The 22,039-nt window shown below is 51.9% G+C and overlaps 2 protein-coding genes across 2 annotated transcripts; both read left to right on the top strand.

The window, feature by feature from the left end:
- Window positions 1–527: 527 nt before the first annotated feature.
- Window positions 528–22,031, top strand: LOC144735808 (thread biopolymer filament subunit alpha-like). The gene is made up of 10 exons (XM_078618329.1): window positions 528–658; window positions 6,336–6,547; window positions 8,386–8,446; window positions 11,426–11,521; window positions 11,737–11,913; window positions 12,793–12,918; window positions 20,622–20,735; window positions 21,266–21,372; window positions 21,757–21,929; window positions 21,979–22,031. The coding sequence occupies exons 1-10, from the start codon at window positions 632–634 to the stop codon at window positions 22,029–22,031; spliced, it is 1,146 nt and encodes a 381-aa protein (XP_078474455.1). The 5' UTR covers window positions 528–631.
- On the top strand, window positions 2,722–3,690 carry LOC144735792 (uncharacterized). The gene has a single exon (XM_078618312.1). The coding sequence runs from the start codon at window positions 2,722–2,724 to the stop codon at window positions 3,688–3,690; it is 969 nt and encodes a 322-aa protein (XP_078474438.1).
- Window positions 22,032–22,039: the final 8 nt, after the last annotated feature.

Below are 22,039 nucleotides of genomic sequence, written 5' to 3'. Positions count from 1 at the left end.
GAGTCTATGGGTCTGTGTCACGATGGTCCACTTTTCCTCTCAAGCCTCTACATGCTGTGAAGGACCATTGCCTGAAACGTCAACTAATATATTACTTTTAGTTTTTTAACGCCGCAGTGTTTTTGACAAATGTGTGTGTATCTTATTTGTGCTGGTGCACCACTGCCAATACAGCAGCAGCAGCACCACCAAATACGTTGAATGGCTATGGGGCTCTGAGTGAGTCTTTGAGTCTCTGTGTAAGTATATGGGGTCTGTCTGCAAGGCCTGTGAGTATTTACACAAACCATTGGCGACTTGGACTGTGACCATCAAGTTGCTTCACTCGAGAATCCACTTTAATCAGTCAAGTCGGCCAAAAACCCGGACTCGAACCTAGGATCTCGACAGTGCTAGAGCTCGGTGTCTGACACAAGTCGACAACGCGACCGCACATTAACGAGTCAAATGGAGCGAGCGTGCGTGCGTGCGCGCGTAGGACAAAAAAAATCGCGCGTCCATCTCCTTGTTTGAATACATTCCGTGAGCGGTGGTGCAGGTGGCGCTTTAAGTGACGTCTGCTGCCCAGGTGCGTATCCCTCTGGACTGGGCCACGCCCGAGCGAGCTCGCGTTCCACGGAGCCCACTCGAAATGTTCCCAAAGACCCTCCATCTTCAGGTGCTCACTGGCCTACAATAAAGCTGGAAATTCACAGGGGCAAGGGAGGGAGCTGCTCTCCCAGCGGCGTTAGCCATCGTCCCTGCCGGGTGTAGCATGATCCTCCTGCAAATAGAGGCCTTCATGTGGTCCAGAAGTCGGTAACCAAAATAACAAGAACCATTCTTTTTAGGATTTGGTAAAAAAAATTAACTATTTTAAGAGCCGCAATGCATGTGAATAACACTTATGATTTTGCGGACAATATCCATAAAAGAAAGTTTTTGGTGTTAAATCTTGTAAAAATAAATGCGTCGTTGAACCCGCCACCACCTGGCATGTTTTATTTACGTGACAAACCTTACTAGTTGGCTGTATCGGATGGTGGCGGGTTTAACGACACATTTATATTTACGCGGTTTGGCCACCCCTGCTCGAGACGAACAGAGACTCGCTGGCCTGCCTGGAGCAGTGGACGATAGAGGCTGTCTGGTCCATGACTGTGGGGATTGAACTGATAACACTGGTTAACAAAAAAAAAAATTCTGGCCTGGACTTTTGCAGCTGTTTTAGACTAATTTCAGGGTGCTGATTCCAAATCTGATCTCAGATTTGCTCTATCACATCTCATTTTATGCTATCGGCATACCCGAAATTAACTCTGTCACTTATAATTGCAAGATGTTGCGAGCCAGTGACTGCTTTAGTGTTAAAATATGGTGCTGTATTTTTAGGATCGTGTGTTTATAATATAATTTTATGTAGAAATCCACATTTATTTAATATTTTTCTTCTGCAGTTTTTATTGAAAATGTAATATTTGATATCTCAAAAACCTGATGTGATAGACAAAACTGATGCCAGATTTGGAATCAGCACCACAAAATTACCTTAAACCCGTTGGAATACCTTATGCCAGAAAAAGTGTGTTGACCAGTGTAATGAGCCTCTGAGCTCCACTAAGCCAGATATCAACCATAACCCTGTACCCTAGATGAAAACACCCCCCACTGTAAACATTGTTTAGTGGTATATTTTAGATATACATGGGCAATCACAGTTTAAATATTTTACGGTGCAATATAATACTAATCAAGACATTCTGAAATAATGAACGAACACAAAAAAAATGTAATGCAAGTTTTGTCCGCTGGTCAGTTATTATGTATTATTCATCGCTGCACTGTTCTTTCAAGATCAACGTAGCAGGACCACCACGTGCTGCCATATACAGGTCACAGAACGCCTCATACTGAGTGGCCTTGCACAATGTCCACCCGTATTCACCTTGGGTGGCATTTTTCTCGACTGCTAATACCTGAAGCCTGCAGCTTTGTCTGACGAGGTTTCCGATCGTAGAAGATCGTGGCTCTGCGAGACGGGAATGCAGGGGAGGCCACTTTACTTACTGGCCGTATTCGGTGACAGAAAAATCCGTTACATTTAACCACACTGTGGATTTTCAGGCACCACGTTCCCATTCATGATAATAAGGGCTTAAACGCTGCCGTGCTCGATTTGCCACGTTGTCAACGATGGAAGACATCGGCACGGGTTAACGAAAAATTCTGTCGAGAAGCAGCATTCGCCCAACTTGTGCCGAGCTTTGCCGATACGTTGACAGTCCAGTGAAGTCACACGTGTCGCCGTGCCATTTGTTGAGCAAAATTTATACGTGCGCTTGCAGTTTCATTCAATGGAAAACTATTTCATGGCGTGGTGGCGATGATGCCATGGTTTTTTGGGCCTCATGTCATAGGGACATTTAGCCCGAGGGTTCCAAATCAGGCGTCCCCTGAACCCACCTGCAAATACAACCGTACGTGCGGATGTTAATCGCACAATTCCTCGCTCCCCTGCCAATGCCACCTGCACGCACACCCCACGGCCCCCGTGGTGGCTACCCCCTCGCACCCGACTCACACCCCCTCGCACTCTGACTCGCCGATATAAATGCGGCCGCACTCTGTGGCCCCCCTTACTTGGTGCTCGGTCCGGCAGTCCCGCATCTCTCACCTCCCTCCCATCGGGCTTTAGTGAGACACTTCTCCGTGCCTCCTGTGATCTCTCGCCACCTCCGAGAGATGGAGAGGGTCGCCACCGCCGTTGCTGGCGGCGCAAGCATGAGCAGCGCCAGCATGAGCAGCGCCAGCAGCGCCAGCGCGAGTAGCGCTAGCGCGAGCAGCAGCACCATCGGCAGTGCTGCGGTCGGCAGTGCTGCGGTCGGCAGTGCTGCGATCGGCAGTGCTGCGATCGGCAGTGCTGCGGTCGGCAGCAGATTGATCGGTGCTGTTGGCGGCGGTGCCGGCGGCGGTGCCGGCGGCGCCACGGCCGCGCACGCCAGCGCGCGGTCCGTGCGCCAAGGCGCCGTCTACACGGGCAAGGGACTCGCTACGCTGCGGCAGAAGTCCTTTGGCACGGGGCAGGGCGGATTCGCCCTCGGGACCGGCGCCGGGGTCACCGCATCCCGGATCGCCGGTTTCGGTGCCGGCAGAAGCAGCGGCGGCATCGGCCTCTCCAGAATCGCCGGAGGTGGCGGCATGACCGGTCTGGGGGCCACGGGTGGCTATGGCTTAGGGTTTGGGTCCGCCCCCCTGTTCGGGGGGTACATCGGTGCCATGCATCCAGGCCAGCTGGGACCTCTGGGGTCCGGTCCTGCGGGGATGGTGCCGGGAGGCCTGGGGATCGGATCGCGGGGCACGGCCTCCGTCAGCGCGCTGCACAACATCACCGCGCCGTTCCGGTCGCGCTTGGGAAGGCCAATCTCGGTCGGGAGCTACGGCGTCAACCCCTCGTGGGGGAGCGACCAGCCCGGCAGGGGGCCCGCGGGCATCGTCCCCGTGGGGTTTGCACCCCTGGGGGGGGCCGCTCCCGTCGGGGGAGCCCCCCATGGACTCACCGCCCTGGGGCTCCCGAACATCGACCCCGCGTCCTTCCCACCACTGGACATGGTGCAAGGCCCGCGTCTCCGTGAGAAGGAGGAGCTGCAGAAGTTGAACGACCGCTTCGCCGGCTTCGTGGACAGGGTGAGGCGGCGTCCGAGTGGACACTAGATTTCTTTACGATGTTTATTTCACCAGGTAAGGCGCACCGAGCTATGTAGCTCTTTTTCAGAAGCGACTTGGCTATCACAAATGACAGCTCAACGAAGCGGCCTATCGCCTATAAATTTATAGCGGCCAAATACTCGAAACACATGTTGATTCTACATGTGGAGGGAAAAACCTTTGGACCCGGAGAAAAATCCACGGGACCACGGGGAGAACGCGCAAACTCCAAATATAAAACAGGTGTCAGGGTCGAGATTGAACCCACGACCTCCTGTATACCAGGAGAGGTAGTTAATATCTCGGCACCGTGACATCACACTGGGGCACTGACGTGGCCCAGCGGTATCGTGTTTGCCACTTTCCGAGCTCAACCACTGCGCTGGTTAATGCCGCGGGTGTGAATCATGAAACATCACGCGCCGTCTACTTAGAGATCCCGTGACGTGTGCCGGTCTCATGGTCAAAATGTTCCAAGAAAGTTTTAGAAAGCTACCAGAAAATTACATAATTGGGTAAAACAACATGGGCAACATTGTGTCCCAATGGCAGATGATGCTCGTCTGTGAAACATATTACCATCATGATACCCTTGTGCTATTGGAATGGTGAAAATTCTAATTGTTAAGTCAATGGGGGAGGGCATCGCTAAATATATGCCGTCGTCTGGAATGTGCCGCCAAAGTTCACAGTTTTAGTCACTCCACAGCATTACATGTACAGGTGTACTCATATACACTGTGCACATGCGTAGACATTTTTGCTGCTATTATGAATTCCCAGGTGTGATGGTGATATCAACCAATTCTAGGGCCGATCACGTGTGGCCAAGATCGCCTCTGAAAATTAGCTAAGAGCTTAAACTTGTGGTTTACCTGGCAAAAAAAATACAATAATTTTGCCATATTCACATGGACTGAGTTGAGCTATAAAGCCATCAGGAGTGAGGCTAGGAGCTCTGTGCAGGCCAACGTCTGGAGGCCATCGGTGAAAACTGCAGCCACCACCACAACACCTCGCAATCACCTCCTTCCTTCTGCTAGATATGACAGCTGTTGCACAGTCTACGTGTGACCTCCAAGAACAGTTCCTACAGCCCCAGCATCATCATCACCACCACTACCACCACCGCTGCCACCATCTCGCTCTGGCTCTTCACCTTGTTATCAAGTTAACAGGTCCTTTAAGGACGATGACTCTTTCGGTCCAATCGCCACAACCTGGTTTTAGGTCTTCTCTTACCCTGGGTGCCACTCCCAACAACTTTCCTGGTGATGTGTGTGTGTGGGAGCGGTGGTGAGTGCATTGATGTGTGTGGGAGCAGTGGTGAGGGCATTACGGTACAAACTTGGAAGGTCCCCAGTTTAATTCCCGGCCATGACTAACATTAGTGGCAAGTGAAATCAGAGCCGATGCTGGGCTTAACTTTGGCCGACTCAGGCTCAAATGAGTACCTCGTGCGGTGTGCAAACATTAGCAATGGGGGGGGGGGGGAGACAAAAAGGCTGGGCGTGGTGTCAGCCACTCCAACCCTTTGGTGCATCGTCCCAGCCGGCTAGAAGGGGGATATTTGACTTTAAACGCGTGTGTGTGAATGTGTGCATCTTCATCGATGCTTCTTAACAGCACTTGCCCCAGAAGCCTATCAAAGGCTATACTGGGGATCTTTGTCTTTTGTTTGCAGCGTGTGCTGCACTCATCTGTGTGCATAGCGAGGGGAGTGGTGTCTGGGGGTGCGAGCATCTGCATGAGGCTGGGGGCTCAGTCACGGGTTTTGTGAATTCTGGGATTTGTCCAAATTTTTTGTTAAAAAACCTCCGAGCGAGTGAGAAACGCAGGACCTGCAGTGACAGTGAACATCAGAGGCACTCTCACACACATTTACACACACACGCGTTTACACACACACATTCACAGACACACACGCGTTTACACACACACATTCGCAGACACACGCGTTTACACACACACATTCACACACACACACACACGCGTTTACACACACACATTCACAGACACACACACGCGTTTACACACACACATTCACAGACACACACACACACACGCGGCGTCACACGAGCACATACTTACACACACGTTCACACACACACACACTCATAGACATGCACACCGTAAGATTCACACATTTACTCTCGCGCACATTCACAGACAAATACACCCGGACACCAATACACTCAAACAAGCAAAGGCAAAGATAAAAAAAAAATCCCCACATAGCCTTAATAGGCTGTTAGTGAATTCCTATGAAAGTCAGAATCGCACACGTGTGAGGGGGTGGTGTGGCTCGTACCAAGCCTGACCGCCTTTGTCTGCTAGTGTTAATGTTTACACACCACACAATGTACTCATTTAAGGTTGGGTCAACCGATTGGAGACCCAGAACCGCTTCAGATATTCGTCACTGATATTGGCTGTGAGCGGATATCGATCTCGGGTGGCCGTATTCGTGTCACTTAGCGACAACCACTGTGCCACCGCTCTCAATATACACACACCCTTACACCGACACACATTCACAATTACACCGACACACACATACAAACCCTGACACAGACACACGCAACATGCCCGGCGTCCCCCCTCCCATGCTGACCCTGACTCTCCCTCCCTCCCCCGTGCGTGCGAGTCAGGTGCGAGACCTGGAGAAGCGCAACGCCATCCTCAAAGCTCAGATCGCCATGTACACCAACTCGGACCCCACGGGCCCCGCCAACACGGCCGTGGTGATCGGGGCCATCACCAGCTCGTACCAGGGCCAACTCGACACGCTCATTGCCAACAAGACAGCCCTGGTGTCAGAGAGAGACCACCTCCACACCGCCATCCAGGAGTACACGTTGAAGTGAGCACATTGGTCTGGCATTGGGGGGTGGGCGGCGAGGGGCGGCCGACTGGGACGCAAAGTCGTGGGAGATGCAGACAATGAGTGAGCAGAGAGAGGGCTTCATTTGTCGTGGGAATATTTGCCACTGGTAGACTGCAGAAGGACTACGCGACTCGCAGCCAGAGCCGTAGCGACAGGTATACTGGATGTGGTGTGTCGAGTGCGGAATATTGTCTGTGCCACCGGCCTGGACACATGTAGTTCAAGTTAAGACCCGAAAACAAAGCGCCTCGTAAGCTTTACACCATTTAAAGGATGGCTCGTGAAAATGACAGAAAATAGCATGGTTGTTGCCAGGAGAATGCCTTCAGGGACTACCTTGTACGATGGAGCTATGCCTTTAAGTCAGTTTATCTCACGCAGTGTTTCCATGGCCATTCGAAACCAGATCCAAGCTGTGTGCCGGCTGGGATTGGGGCTTGCCGTCCGTAATGGCTGGGCCATCCCTCTCCTTCCTTTCCATAGCCAGAAGGAAGTGACAATACATCTGAAAAAATCAACTCCGTTTCATGAGCATTGAGATAGCTTATGTTATTCCAAACTAAAATTAAAAAAAGTTATTTGTTGCCATTTATATTTAGCTACATTTTAGAATTATTTTCTGGAAAACTCATAAATGTTGCTGGGAATGCCCTGCCAAAACTTTCTGAATAAGTCAACTTTAAAACATCGTATAAATACCAAGTGTTTTGTTTTTTTTAACAACTCCCATTGTCTTGCAACTCGGAATTCTGGGAGAAATGAACTCAACCCGTGTTGGCCGTTCCATGTAAGTTGAGCGACCGGCTTTTACAGGAAACAAGTCGGCCACACCGTGCCAATTCACCAGCCATGGCAGCCAATTTCAAGTGGCTGTGGGAACGCAGCGTGGTCCCAGATTAAACAAGTTAGGATACATATTGCATGCTCATCGATTAAGTTGAATGCCTTCCAACATCAGCGGCAGTATATTGAATTAGCTGTGTGATAGCGCGTGGAAAGCAGTCAGGGCAAAATGCCTTCGCAGGTTTTTAATAGTCCTCTTTGTCCTGGTTTGCGTCTCCAACATCTTGGGCAACCCTTTGATCAAAGTAGTCGGTTTTTAATAAGGCAAATCTTTTTTTCCCCCCAAGCCTCATTACTCGAGGTATGTATCTATACTCATGTCTCAACCGTGGCAGCCTAAAAAAAATACAGAATCCAAACAACTGCAGTGGCCTCATACCCCAAGAGGTTCACAATGGCCATGTCCGAGACAGATGCTGATCTGGCACCATCGAGATCCTGTGTTTTAGCCGGCCGTTATTAAACCGGCCGTTATTAAACCGGGCTTTCGTGCGTAGCAAGTTGATGGATTCAGCCCAGTAAATTACCTAAAACGTCCTGAAATTAAATTGGCTTGTCTCGGCTCATCATTGTCATCATCAACATTGCCATCATTATCATCAGGGTAGGGTTAAAGTCATGGGTTAAGGGTCAGGGTTTAAAATATTCACTAGATTCAGAGTTTGGAATAAGACCGTGGTTTGGTCATAATTGCAGTCAGGGTTGGAGTCAGGGTTAGGATTGAGGTCAGGGTAAGGGTTATGATCATCGGTAGAGTCAGGATTATTGTCATGGTCAGGGTTAGGATCTGGGTTATGTTGAGGATCAGGGTTTAGATCGTAGATCAATCAAGATTACAGTCAAGGGTTAGCGTCATGGCTTGGGTAAAGCTGATGTCATGGTTTCGGCCAGGGTCAGGGTTGTGTTGGTTTGGCCCCCCACCCTGTGATAATAATGCCCCCCCCCCCACCATTGGCAATGACCGTGCACAGGTACGAGCAGGAGAACGAGGTGACGCGCACGCTGGAGGCCGAGTGGAACACCCTGAAGGACGTACGTGATTGTGCTGCAGATATTACACGAGCACGATACTGATAGCACGATATTGATAGCACGATATTGATAGCACGATACTGATAGCACGATACTGATAGCACGATATTGCACGATATTGATAGCACGATATTGATAGCACGATATTGATAGCACGATATTGATAGCACGATACTGATAGCACGATATTGATAGCACGATATTGATAGCACGATATTGATAGCACGATATTGATAGCACGATATTGATAGCACGATACTGATAGCACGATACTGATAGCACGATATTGATAGCACGATATTGATAGCACGATATTGATAGCACGATATTGATAGCACGATACTGATAGCACGATATTGATAGCACGATATTGATAGCACGATACTGATAGCACGATATTGATAGCACGATATTGATAGCACGATATTGATAGCACGATACTGATAGCACGATATTGATAGCACGATACTGATAGCACGATATTGATAGCACGATACTGATAGCACGATATTGATAGCACGATATTGATAGCACGATACTGATAGCACGATACTGATAGCACGATATTGATAGCACGATATTGATAGCACGATACTGATAGCACGATATTGATAGCACGATATTGATAGCACGATATTGATAGCACGATATTGATAGCACGATATTGATAGCACGATATTGATAGCACGATACTGATAGCACGATATTGATAGCACGATATTGATAGCACAATATTGATAGCACGATATTGATAGCACGATATTGATAGCACGATATTTATAGCACGATATTGATAGCATGATATTGATAGCACAATATTACGAGCACGATATTGATAGCACGATATTGATAGCACGATATTGATAGCACGATATTGATAGCACGATATTGATAGCACGATATTGATAGCACAATATTGATAGCACGATATTGATAGCACGATATTGATAGCACGATATTGATAGCACGATATTGATAGCACAATATTGATAGCACGATATTGATAGCACGATATTGATAGCACAATATTGATAGCACGATATTACGAGCACGATATTGATAGCACGATATTGATAGCACGATATTTATAGCACGATATTGATAGCACGATATTGATAGCACGATATTGATAGCATGATATTGATAGCACGATATTACGAGCACGATATTGATAGCACGATATTGATAGCACGATATTTATAGCACGATATTGATAGCACGATATTGATAGCACGATATTGATAGCACGATATTGATAGCACAATATTGATAGCACGATATTACGAGCACGATATTGATAGCACGATATTGATAGCACAATATTGATAGCACGATATTGATAGCACGATATTGATAGCACAATATTGATAGCACGATATTGATAGCACGATATTGATAGCACGATATTGATAGCACGATATTGATAGCACGATATTGATAGCACGATATTGCTAGCACGATATTGATAGCACGATATTGATAGCACGATATTGATAGCACGATATTGATAGCACGATATTGATAGCACGATATTGATAGCACGATATTGATAGCACAATATTGATAGCACGATATTGATAGCACGATATTGATAGCACAATATTGATAGCACGATATTGATAGCACGATATTGATAGCACGATATTGATAGCACGATATTTATAGCACGATATTGATAGCATGATATTGATAGCACGATATTACGAGCACGATATTGATAGCACGATATTGATAGCACGATATTGATAGCACGATATTGATAGCACGATATTGATAGCACGATATTGATAGCACAATATTGATAGCACGATATTGATAGCACGATATTGATAGCACGATATTGATAGCACGATATTGATAGCACAATATTGATAGCACGATATTGATAGCACGATATTGATAGCACAATATTGATAGCACGATATTACGAGCACGATATTGATAGCACGATATTGATAGCACGATATTTATAGCACGATATTGATAGCACGATATTGATAGCACGATATTGATAGCATGATATTGATAGCACGATATTACGAGCACGATATTGATAGCACGATATTGATAGCACGATATTTATAGCACGATATTGATAGCACGATATTGATAGCACGATATTGATAGCACGATATTGATAGCACAATATTGATAGCACGATATTACGAGCACGATATTGATAGCACGATATTGATAGCACAATATTGATAGCACGATATTGATAGCACGATATTGATAGCACAATATTGATAGCACGATATTGATAGCACGATATTGATAGCACGATATTGATAGCACGATATTGATAGCACGATATTGATAGCACGATATTGCTAGCACGATATTGATAGCACGATATTGATAGCACGATATTGATAGCACGATATTGATAGCACGATATTGATAGCACGATATTGATAGCACAATATTGATAGCACGATATTGATAGCACGATATTGATAGCACGATGGCCCACGTGCTGAAGCCCAGCACGATGGGGATAGTGCCTGATAAAGTTTTTTTTGGGTTAGATCGTGTAAACATGTTGTTAAACCCACCACCACCTGACAGACAATTATTAAGGTTTGACTTGTAAACAAAACGTGCCAATTAGTAACTACTTCAACACACCGGTACACGTTGGAGAGTAAATCACATTTACAGCTCGAGTGCAATGTTTCGCTGGCGATTACAACCAGCTTCATCAGGCGATTAGCCAGGATTATTTTGGCAATTGTTTTAACAAGAACAATAGCAAGTTACGTTGTGCCTCGACTGGCCTACTCTTCCACGCTGGCCAGACGGTCTTGGAAGAGGCGTGAGCAGCCGCACCGTACCCCACCACTGATTCCATAACGACGGGAGCGGTGAGTGGACCAAAGACAACATCACAAACCTGGGCCATTGTTCAAACTGCCGCGCCGGGAGATCGAATCCGGCAGGCCGCTGACCACCGACACGCCGTGTCCGACCCCGCAGGAGGTGGACAAGACGTACGTGTCCATCGTGGAGCTGCAGACGAACGTGCAGGCGGTGCAGGACCAGATCACGCTCACCAAGAACATCTACACGGCGGTGAGCACACACCGTCCTCACCGCACCGCCAATTAGTGCCCCAATCATGGCCAATCAGGGGGGCCGCGCTAATTAACCACCACGAGGCGACTGCAATATATAGTTGTGTCCTGTGCGTGTGTAGTCTATGTAGTACTGCGTGTTGTGTGCAGCACAGAGTAGTGCCACCGTGTGCGTGACTGTGAACATTTTGCGCGTGCCCCGTCTCCCCGCAGAGGGTCAAGGAGGTGCAGGCGGCGCTCGCCGGAGGCTCCTCGGCCGCCGTCTCCATCACGGTGGACAACTACGAGCAGGCGCTCGACCTCTCCACGGCGCTCAACGAGGTCCGCGCGCACTACGAGGCCCTGGCCGCCAAGAGCAAGGAGGACGCCTTCACCACCGTGGAGTCGCGGGTGAGACGCGGGGGGGAGGGGCGCTGAGGGGGGGGCGCTGAGGGTGGGGTGCTGAGGTGGGGGGGGGTGCTGAGGGGGTGAGACGCGGGGAGGGGGGGGGGCTGAGGTGGGGGGGGGGGGCACGGGGACATGAGGGGGGCGTGAGCGGGGACACCGAGGGACGCGGAGGTGTTCGTGGTGAGGCAGGGAGATGAGTGGAGACACGGGGACACACAGACACGGGGGGGGGGGGGGGGGGTCCACCGTGAGTGCGGGATGGAGACGTTAAGGGAGCAGTCGTGGCGGCTTAGCAGTACAGTACAACACAACGGTGTCATTCGCTCTCCAGCCGCCCTGCGCACAACGTAAAAGCAGCGAGTCGAGTAAAGGTGCAGCACTGAGACGTCTTGTTCACGTCGCTGCTGGTGGAAGAGCCTCCGCTAGAAGGGAGCTCTAGCCAGGTTGTTTTTGGCCTACTCTTCCCCGCTGGCCAGAGTTCTTGGGAGAACTGGGATCCCACTCTTCACCCCGCCACGCGCGACTCGTCTATACATGTCCTGCTTACAATCTGGGGCAGCGTGCCCCCCTTGTTTGCTTGAGTGGATGGACGGGGGCTTCATTCGAGTCCGTCGAGTGAAGAGTGGCCGACGTGGGCCCCGCCGGTCACCCACCTGAACCTCACCACCACCACCACCCTCTCTGAACCCCACCACCACCACCCACCACCACCCACCACCCCCTCTGAACCCCACCACCACCACCCACCACGCTCTCAATGAACCCCCCCACCCACCACCCCCTCTGAACCCCACCACCACCACCACCCACCACCCTCTCAATGAACCCCCCCACCACCACCACCACCCACGACCCCCTCTGCTCCCAATCCTTGTGGCCCAGATCCACCAGGTGGCGGGCACGACCCAGACGAGCTCCATGGCCCTGACGCAGGTGAGGGAGGAGGTGCGCAGCCTCAAGCTGCAGGCGGACACCCTCAAGCGCGAGATTGAACGCCTGCGCGTGCAGGTATGGGGGGGGGGGGCCCTGTCCCACACCTCATCCCAGCTGTTGCCACCTGCTGTCACACGCTCGTAACTGATCCCTAACGCATCCCCACTTGCTCCCGTGTGCTCCCACTTACTCCCAGCTGATCCCACCTGCTCCCACCTGACAGGTGTTAAGATGTTCAAACATACTCCTTGGTTCTTTCGGTGAAGTCACGTAGGTATAAAAAATAAAATAAAACAAAAAATAGTTTAAACACTAAACAAAAAAGCCTTAAAGAAAGCTGTCTCTGGTGTAGACCAATTAGTTTCAAAGTCAATGCATTTATTGCCAGAGCATGTTTTTGTTTGCATGTTCACCGCAAGTGTGTGTGGTTAATGCGGACTTGATTCCTTGCAAAAGGTTTCTGTTTGGTGTTTGCACATTTTAACACAACTGCTTAATTGCCTGAAGGGTGAAACCTATTCTTATACTTTTGTAATAAAAGACTTGACCACGATCTCTGGCTCAGTGTCCTTTATTCGGTCCGTACTGCGTTCCCACACGGCTGTCTCTCTTATTCTCTCTGTGCTGGTTCCGATGTCACTCCAGTCCACATCAGCAGCCCCGCTGCTGTTCCTGTCGCTCTTGCAGCCCCACAGCAGCTCCGCTGCTGTACTCTCACACAGCTCCCTTGGCTGTTCCTGCTGCAGCTCTGACAGCCTCGTGCTGTCTCGCCTTCTCGTCGCTCCTGCGACTCTTGGCAGCCACCCCGCTGCCCCTCACACACAGCCTTACTGCCTATCTCTATCTGCAGCTTTACACCTCCCAGTAGCTCCCTACTGTTCCCAGGGTTGGCTCCCGCTTCTGATGGTGCCCCCTCGGCTCGTACGCCCGCGTGGCCCCACACCTTTCCATTCACACCCCGACTGCCCTCTCTTTCCAGTTTACCCGCTTAAGGACCCCCTACCTTTCACCCACGTCACTTGGCTCCGCCTCCTCGTGACGTCACATCCGGAAGGTCGCTTTCGCCCGCATTACACCACCCTCCCCCATAGAAAAAACCCAGCCGACCTCGGCTGAACAATACCAAAGCGTAATGCGGTGAACCGACCTTCCCCCTTAAAGGACACTAAGCATGCAATATAACAACAAGAACAACAACACAAGTAACATCGACGAACGTACGAAAGCATGCGATAAATACGACGGCAAGAACAAGAACAATAACAACATACAATCAACGAAACGTAAGCGATTTGGAACGAGTGCGGGTCGCCGGCCCGTCCCGGACGGTCGGCGGCCCACTTGTAGAACGGGGACGCGACGGAACACGAGAAATGACAGGGGGTAATTCCCCTGCTGCGATTGGAAGTCCACCAACGTCTCGTGTCCCTGACGAATCAGTCTTGGTCGTATTCCGCGAATGCGCCTGCAGCGGGGTCGGAAGGGTCGCCGGGCTTGAAGGTCCCGCAGCCCTGGCAGGCGCCCTCCGAACAGGCCCACTCCTGCCCCGCGGTGTCACGGTCGGCCTGTCTGGAACAGGTACGACAGGCGCTCTAGCAAGATCAATGGACGCAGGCGGGGAAGAGTCAGAGTCAGCAGCAACAGACCCCGGCAAGGCAACATTGGGAGATGACGCATCACGTAGGGGAGCAACATATGGTTTCAACCGCGACGTATGAACAAACCAACGGCGAGAACCAATCTGAACGCGCGCCGACTGTGGATTGGGAACCTCAATGAGGCGCACAGGACCATGCCAAGGTTTGTGCAATTTAGGAGAGGTCCCCGGCCGCACCTGCGGGCAATGGAGCCAGGCCAGGTCTCCCACCTTCCAGGGGCACTCCCCCTCAGACCGCCGAGCATACCGCTCGTTCCGGGCCTGGGCTTTGGCCGTAGCCACGCGGGCGTTTTCCCGCGCCTCCGTAACCCGGCGAACCGTGTCCTGAATGTATTCAGGGAGTGGTTTACGAGGTCCCTTCACCCCAGTACCCAATTGCACATCCACCGGAGGCACGTTTTCCCGACCATACATAAGGTAAAACGGCGAATACCCTGTAGCCGCATGGGGCGTCATCCTGTACGCCGAAAGCACTCCGGGGATGTGCAGATCCCAATCTGATTGCTGTTCACTCACAGTATGGCAAAGCATGGCAGACAATGTCCTGTTCAGCCGCTCAACCATACCATCCGTCTGCGGATGGTATGGAGATGTCCGTATCTTCTTAGTCCCAAGGCCTGCGCACACTTCAGCCAATAATTTAGAAGAGAAATTTCAGCCCTGGTCCGTGAGGAGTCTCTCAGGCGCCCCCTTGTCCATAATGTACCCAAACAAAAAGGCGTCGGTGATGGCCGCGGCCGACTGATTGGGCAACGGCCAGGCCATCGGCCAACGGGAGAGATACTCAACCCCTACCAGCAAATATTTATTTCCCCTCGCCGATGGTGGGAAGGGTCCCAATATGTCCAGTGCCACCAATTCATTGACTCGAGACACCTGAATCGACTGGAGAGGCGGCACGTAAGGATGTTTAGGCGGCTTACGCCGGGCGCATTCAGGGCACGCGCGCACGTGCCCTACGACATCTGTCGCCATGCCGTGCCAAAAATAATGACGTTGTAACGTCAACAGAGTCTTCTGCACCCCTAAATGCAATAGTGTGTCACAATGGAGAGTTCTAATCAACTCAAATCGCAAGGACGTTGGTACCACCACACGCCAGCTTTCCTGGAACCTTTCTTGCCACATAAGCAGACCATCTCGGAGAGCGGTTCGCGGCCCCACAGCCGAACTCGGACTCCCATTGTCCCTCATAGACCGCTTCCGCATGGACAACAACGACTCGTCCATCATCTGTTCCCGAATCCAGACAGACCGCGGCAGATTCAAAACCCCGTCAGTCGGTCCCGGTTCCATCGGAGTATCCGACTTCTCGACGGCCAACGTAAGCGGCTGAGGGGGGTTTAGAATCGGCGAACACCTATGCGTCCCCGACGCACATTTACAAGGGGCGCGCCCTGGTAATCTGGAAAGTGCGTCAGCGTTCGCATGGCGCACTCCCTTCCGATGTTGAATTTGGAAGGAAAATTCCTGCAGCGTGTCCAACCAACGTGCCCACTGTCCCGATGGCTGGTCCATTTTGAGTGCATATTGCAAGGCCGCATGATCCGTACGCACAATAAACGAACGACCGTAAAGGTACGGTCGAAATTGGCGTAGGAAAAAAACAACCGCCAAAAGTTCTCTACGAGTGACACAGTAGCGTGTTTCCGCAGGCGACAAGACTCGGCTACCATACGCCACGACGCGCTCTACGCCCCCTTTAGACTGTGATAATACTGCCCCAATACCTGTGTCACTCGCGTCCGTATCAAGAATGAAAGGGCGATCAAAATCTGGATAATCCAATTTCGGGGCCGTAGCCAATAGATCACGCAGACTCCGAAAGGCCGCCTCTTCCGGCTCTCCCCAAACAAATTTCCGTCCTTTACCCGTAAGGAGATGCAAGGGCCTCGCAATCGTCGCAAACCCCGGCACAAATCTTCGGTAATACGAGGCAAATCCCAAAAACCGCCGAACATCCCCCACGGAGGCCGGAGTCGGCCAATCCCGGACGCACGCCGTCTTTTCCGGATCCGTGGACACCCCCTCTGCACTCACAATGTGCCCCAAATAACGGACGGACCGTTGCAGTAGGTGGCATTTCTTTGGTTTGAATTTCAAATTGGCAGAGCGCATCCTCGTGAACACTGTCTCCAGCCGCGTTAAATGTTCCTCGAATGTGCAGCTGAACACAATAATATCGTCCAAATATATAAGACACGTCTCCCACTGCAACCCCGTCAAAACGAGCTCCATCAACCTTTGAAACGTAGCAGGGGCCGCATTCAATCCCATCGGGAGGCAGTTGAATTGAAATAACCCCTGCGGCGTACGGAATGCGGTTTTCTCCCGTGAGGACTCGTCAAGGGGAAGCTGCCAAAATCCCGAAGAGAGGTCCAGTGTGGAAAAGAACCTAGCCCCCGACAATGCGTCAAGGGAGTCGTCCATACGCGGCAGGGGGTACGCATCTGCCACCGATATCTTATTCAATTTCCGGAAATCGACACAAAATCGCAAGTTGCCATCCTTTTTCTTAACCAAGACCACAGGAGCGCCCCATGGGCTGTTAGATGGCGATATAATGTCCGCAGCCAACATGTCTTCCACCGCCCCCCGAACGTGTTCTCGCTCCGCTGGACGCATCCGATGCGAATTTAACCGAATAGGGGCAGCGTCGCCCGTCTCAATGTGATGGGAAAGCAACGATGTGCGTCCCAAATCCAAATCGTCGGAGCTGAACACATCCGAATACGTCAGCAACAATTTACGCAGCGCATCACGTTGCCCCACGGACAGGGAAGAATTTTCGTCACATAAGGTAGCGATCCAACGATTATCCGAACCCCTTGGCTCGGAAACACCAGCGACCACTCCCCGGCGATGCGGACAATCGTGCGTCGCAAACGCCGTAGTGGCATGTGCCACAACCGTACCGGCCGGAACACGGATGTTTTCCACCCCCGCATTAAGCACCTGTAAAACCGGTAATTGATCCGGCCGGACGATGGTCTGTGCCCCAACTAACGCCAATCCCGTTGTTATCGTGGCGGATGGTGACAACAAGACCCCTAATGCTCCTAGCCGATTGGGCAGGGGCTTCCGATACCGCAAGGGTATAAGCATCTGTGAACCAGGTGGGATGTCGACAGATGCGACGGACAGCGCCTGCACCTGTACGGCCGAAGCAGGTCGCCCCCAGGGCGACGGCAGAAACGAGATTCGACGGCCACCCGGCAATTCAATACAATTCTCATTGATTTTAATCAAAATGGGCATCTTAGCCAAAAAATCCGTGCCTAGTAAGCAAGGAACCGCCAAAGATCTCGATATTAACACAACGCCCGAAGCCGACACATCCCCTATAGATATCTTAGCATCCACCTGGCCCACGATACCCATACTACCCCCGTTCGCAGCGACGCAAGACCCATAAACCGGACGCACAGCCCCCGGCGGAATGCCCAACAGATGGAAAATGACATCCGATATAATAGTCGCAGACGCTCCCGAGTCGACCAAAATGCGCACGTCCACACCTTGTATAGACCCCGGTACAGTGGACGAACCCGTAGCGGCCGCGACAACTCTCCGTGCCAATTTGCGCCACTGCGTAACTGAATGACAAGGCCCCGTCGATGGCCTTTCTTTAACAACAACAATAGGATCGCGCAACAAAGGTGGTGGGTGAGGTGTAAAGCCTTGCCGAGTGTCTGGTGCGTGCCGACATGCCTGTTTCGGAGGTTCCTTGGTCGGCTTGTCCGGTGTTGTGGGCTCCTGCTGCGGCGGACCCGGGAAGCGGGCCCAGCAATCTTTGGCGTAATGGCCCCTACGGCCGCAGCGGAAGCAATCGGCCTCGTTGCGCCGAAGCGCAGGTCTTGCATCCCGGCGGCCCCGTCCCGATGGCGTAGCGCGCGGCCCCGGCCTTCCGCGTCCCGACCATGGAGAGGAGGCGGCCGTCAGCTCCTGTGGACCCCGCTCATCCGGCACATAGATCGCCCTTGTGGGGTCCCACCCCATCGCGCCTCCTTCCTTGACGGGCCCACCCGTCCATGCCGCCACTTGCTTCCAGCGACGGAGATTAAACTGCGCATCCAGACACTTTGCTGCCGCCCGGGACGTGAGCTTCTCATGCCCACACACAGGCATGGGGATCCCCAGATCCCGAGACAGCTCCAGCATTTTTCCCAATATGAGAGGCTCGAGCAGATCCTGTGGCGTGTCAGGATATGCTGCCATGGCCAGCTCCAACACCGCACCCCTGAACGCCACGGGCGATTCTTCGGGTGCTCGTTGTCGTTGAGCGAATCGCCGATGCGCGTCGTCAGGTGGCTCATAGGCGTCGGCCATTTCCTCAAAAACTCCACATAAAGTCTTCTTCTTATCGGCCGTTATGGAACGGAAAAATCGAACAGATTCGTCGTCCAGTAGAGTCGGCAACACTTCCAAGGCCTCCGCATCGGTCCATCTTGCTGAACGAACCGCCGCCAAAAATCGGCAGGCGAAAGCGCTCCAATCGCCCCCGATAGAGAATTCCTTAACTGTAGTAAGGTGGCGACTCCGACTCCTCTTTACGCCGTCTTCCAATGATGGTTGTTCTGGAGGCAAATTCAAAATGGCGTCGGCCCGCGGCGTGGCCAAGATGGCGGTTTGGCGCCGCGGAGCGCGCAAGATGGCGTCTTCTTGCCGCGTGGCCAATGGCGGCGGCAGGGCAGGCAACGTGGCGGCCCGTGGAGCACCTTCTCGTTCCATCGTCGTCCTTGGCGTAACGAGGTGACATAGATGCGCCAGGACGTCCTTGAGTGTCTCCAGTTGTTCTGCCACCTGTTGCCATCTTTGCTCAGCGTCCGATGTTGTTGACGGACCCGCCATCGCGCCGACATCCTCCACGCCCGTCCCCGTGCTCGCCTCAGCAGGGCTCTCCTCCACCACCCCAGCAGAATCCGTGGTCGGAGGGAATTCGTCGTCGTCGGACGAAGAAGCCGATGCTGGCGCCGGGGGAATTTTCTTCCTTACTTGCTTAGACATGCCGTTTCACTTCTGACCCCAGTGTAATAAAAGACTTGACCACGATCTCTGGCTCAGTGTCCTTTATTCGGTCCGTACTGCGTTCCCACACGGCTGTCTCTCTTATTCTCTCTGTGCTGGTTCCGATGTCACTCCAGTCCACATCAGCAGCCCCGCTGCTGTTCCTGTCGCTCTTGCAGCCCCACAGCAGCTCCGCTGCTGTACTCTCACACAGCTCCCTTGGCTGTTCCTGCTGCAGCTCTGACAGCCTCGTGCTGTCTCGCCTTCTCGTCGCTCCTGCGACTCTTGGCAGCCACCCCGCTGCCCCTCACACACAGCCTTACTGCCTATCTCTATCTGCAGCTTTACACCTCCCAGTAGCTCCCTGTTCCCAGGGTTGGCTCCCGCTTCTGACGGTGCCCCCTCGGCTCGTACGCCCGCGTGGCCCCACACCTTTCCATTCACACCCCGACTGCCCTCTCTTTCCGGTTTACCCGCTTAAGGACCCCCTACCTTTCACCCACGTCACCTGGCTCCGCCTCCTCGTGACGTCACATCCGGAAGGTCGCTTTCGCCCGCATTACACTTTGATACTGGCATGAAAGGTCCCATGTTCTGATCCCACCTACTACCACCTGCTCCCAGCTGATTAACCTGCTACCACCTGCTCCCACCTGACCCCACCTTATCGCACATGGTCCGAGGGATGGTCGGTCGGTCGGTCCAAGGATCGGTCCATCTTCAGAACTCCCTTCTTCTGTCTCCCTCTTTTCTTGAGTTGCTATGTCAAGCCACTGCTGGATGAAGGCGTTCCCACATCGCGCAGGTCGTGGGGGTAATTGGGACAATTCTTCACCACGCTGGTCGGTGCAGGTCAATAAAGTCGGGAGCATAAACATAGAAGTACAGTACAACGACAGATTTTTATTGGCAACCAAGGGCTGGAATGCGTCCGAGAGAACGCCCATCACAGAGATGGAGCGATGAAACAAGCTGATTTGCAAGAGCTTTATGAATGTTGACATCGCGGGATCTTACGGGAAGGCGAAGGCTTTGAGGAGGTCTTCATCCAGCAGTTGATTGATCACAGCCGCTAATGATAACGGTGATGATGTTTAACCGGCTTCCCCGGCAGAATTCGGAGATGGAGATCCAGGTTGCGGAGGCGGAGGTGAGCAGCGAGACCCACGTGGATCAGTACCAGGAGCGTGTGACGAGCCTGCGCACGGAGCTCGAGACCATCAAGAAGGTGAGGGGCTGGGGGTCCTCGGCGTGAGGACAAGGCGAGGCCCTGACATTTAACCACCGGGGTGAGGTCTCAAGTGGGACCCTGAGACGGAGTCGGATGAATGTTATGAAGGGCTTAAGGTTAATAGCAGGGATGGGCCTAAGTATGTATTACGTTTTGTAAAAATGTGATAGACTCATAAAAAAATTTCATTTACCTGTGTAAAATTAACACATTTATTCAACTCGAGGTAAATTCATCAGACATAAATTGCTCACTACACTAATTTAATCAAACTAACAACATTCTTTCTAGCTTTAGCAGGGGAAAAGTCATCAATGATATCATTATTCAAACACAACATATTTCCGAGGGCCTCGTTACCATCGCTCAGCTGTTACTTCAGCACGGAGGACCTAAAGGAGGGCCTACAAAATATGAGAGCCTAAGGTCTTTTTAGGTTATGGATTGATCCGGCTCTGCCCTGAGACCCTCATGTTCACCAAAGTGGACGTGTGATGTAGGATTAACGTTGACAATTAACATTGCAGAGAATCGCGCAGTACTCGCAGGAATACCAGAACCTCCTGGCCACCAAGATGGCGCTGGACATTGAGATCGCGGCCTACAGGAAACTCCTGGACAGCGAGGAGGCGAGGTGAGGTCCCAGATCTCTGTGTGTGGGTGAGACCGAGTCACGCCACGAGTTACTGAATCGATATTCGATCTGATTCTCTGCAGCTCACCACCACCACCTCATCATTGTTGTCATCATGTCTAGCACCGTGGTGAAGATCATGATTATCTCCACCTTCATTGTCTTTGTTATATCACCACCACCACCATTATCACCACAGCCATGTCTTCCATCACCTCCATTATCTATATGATCATCACGATGAGCATCATCACCACTTATCATTGATTACCACACCTCCTCCCCTAACATCATCATCAGTATTCATCATCAACCACCACCTCTATGACCACCACCAACGCCGTAATGGCAACCCTCCTCATCTCCCACTCACTTTCCCTCCAGGATCAACAGCGGTGGCGGCATCACCGTCTCCATGGCGTCCAGCACGAGCATGGTCCCTGGCTTGGGCTCGCTGGGCCACGGGGCCTACGGGATCCCTCTGGGGGGCGCGCCGGGGTCCTTCGGCGGGGACTTTGGCACGAGCGGCCTGGGGGGCGGCTACAGCGGCCTAGGGGGTCCGGCCGGGGGCGTCTACTCGTCGGGGGGTCTTGGAGGGGGGTACAGCATGGCGAGCAAGAGCTTCAAGTCAGGCGCAGTGTCCAGTGCTTATGGTCTAGGTGGTGGC

This window comes from Lampetra planeri, chromosome 57, assembly GCF_965212315.1.
Source record: "Lampetra planeri chromosome 57, kcLamPlan1.2.h2, whole genome shotgun sequence".
NCBI classification, from domain to species: Eukaryota; Metazoa; Chordata; class Hyperoartia; order Petromyzontiformes; family Petromyzontidae; genus Lampetra; species Lampetra planeri.
This window is presented reverse-complemented; position numbering and strand designations above follow the sequence as displayed.

Coding starts and splice junctions, on each gene's coding strand:
- LOC144735808 (XM_078618329.1), top strand. CDS start 632: ATGTTCCCAAAGACCCTCCATCTTCAG. Junction 659..6,335: donor CAAAGACCCTCCATCTTCAG/GTGCTCACTGGC, acceptor CGTGCGAGTCAG/GTGCGAGACCTGGAGAAGCG. Junction 21,373..21,756: donor CTGGACAGCGAGGAGGCGAG/GTGAGGTCCCAG, acceptor CTTTCCCTCCAG/GATCAACAGCGGTGGCGGCA.
- LOC144735792 (XM_078618312.1), top strand. CDS start 2,722: ATGGAGAGGGTCGCCACCGCCGTTGCTGGCGGCGCAAGCATGAGCAGC.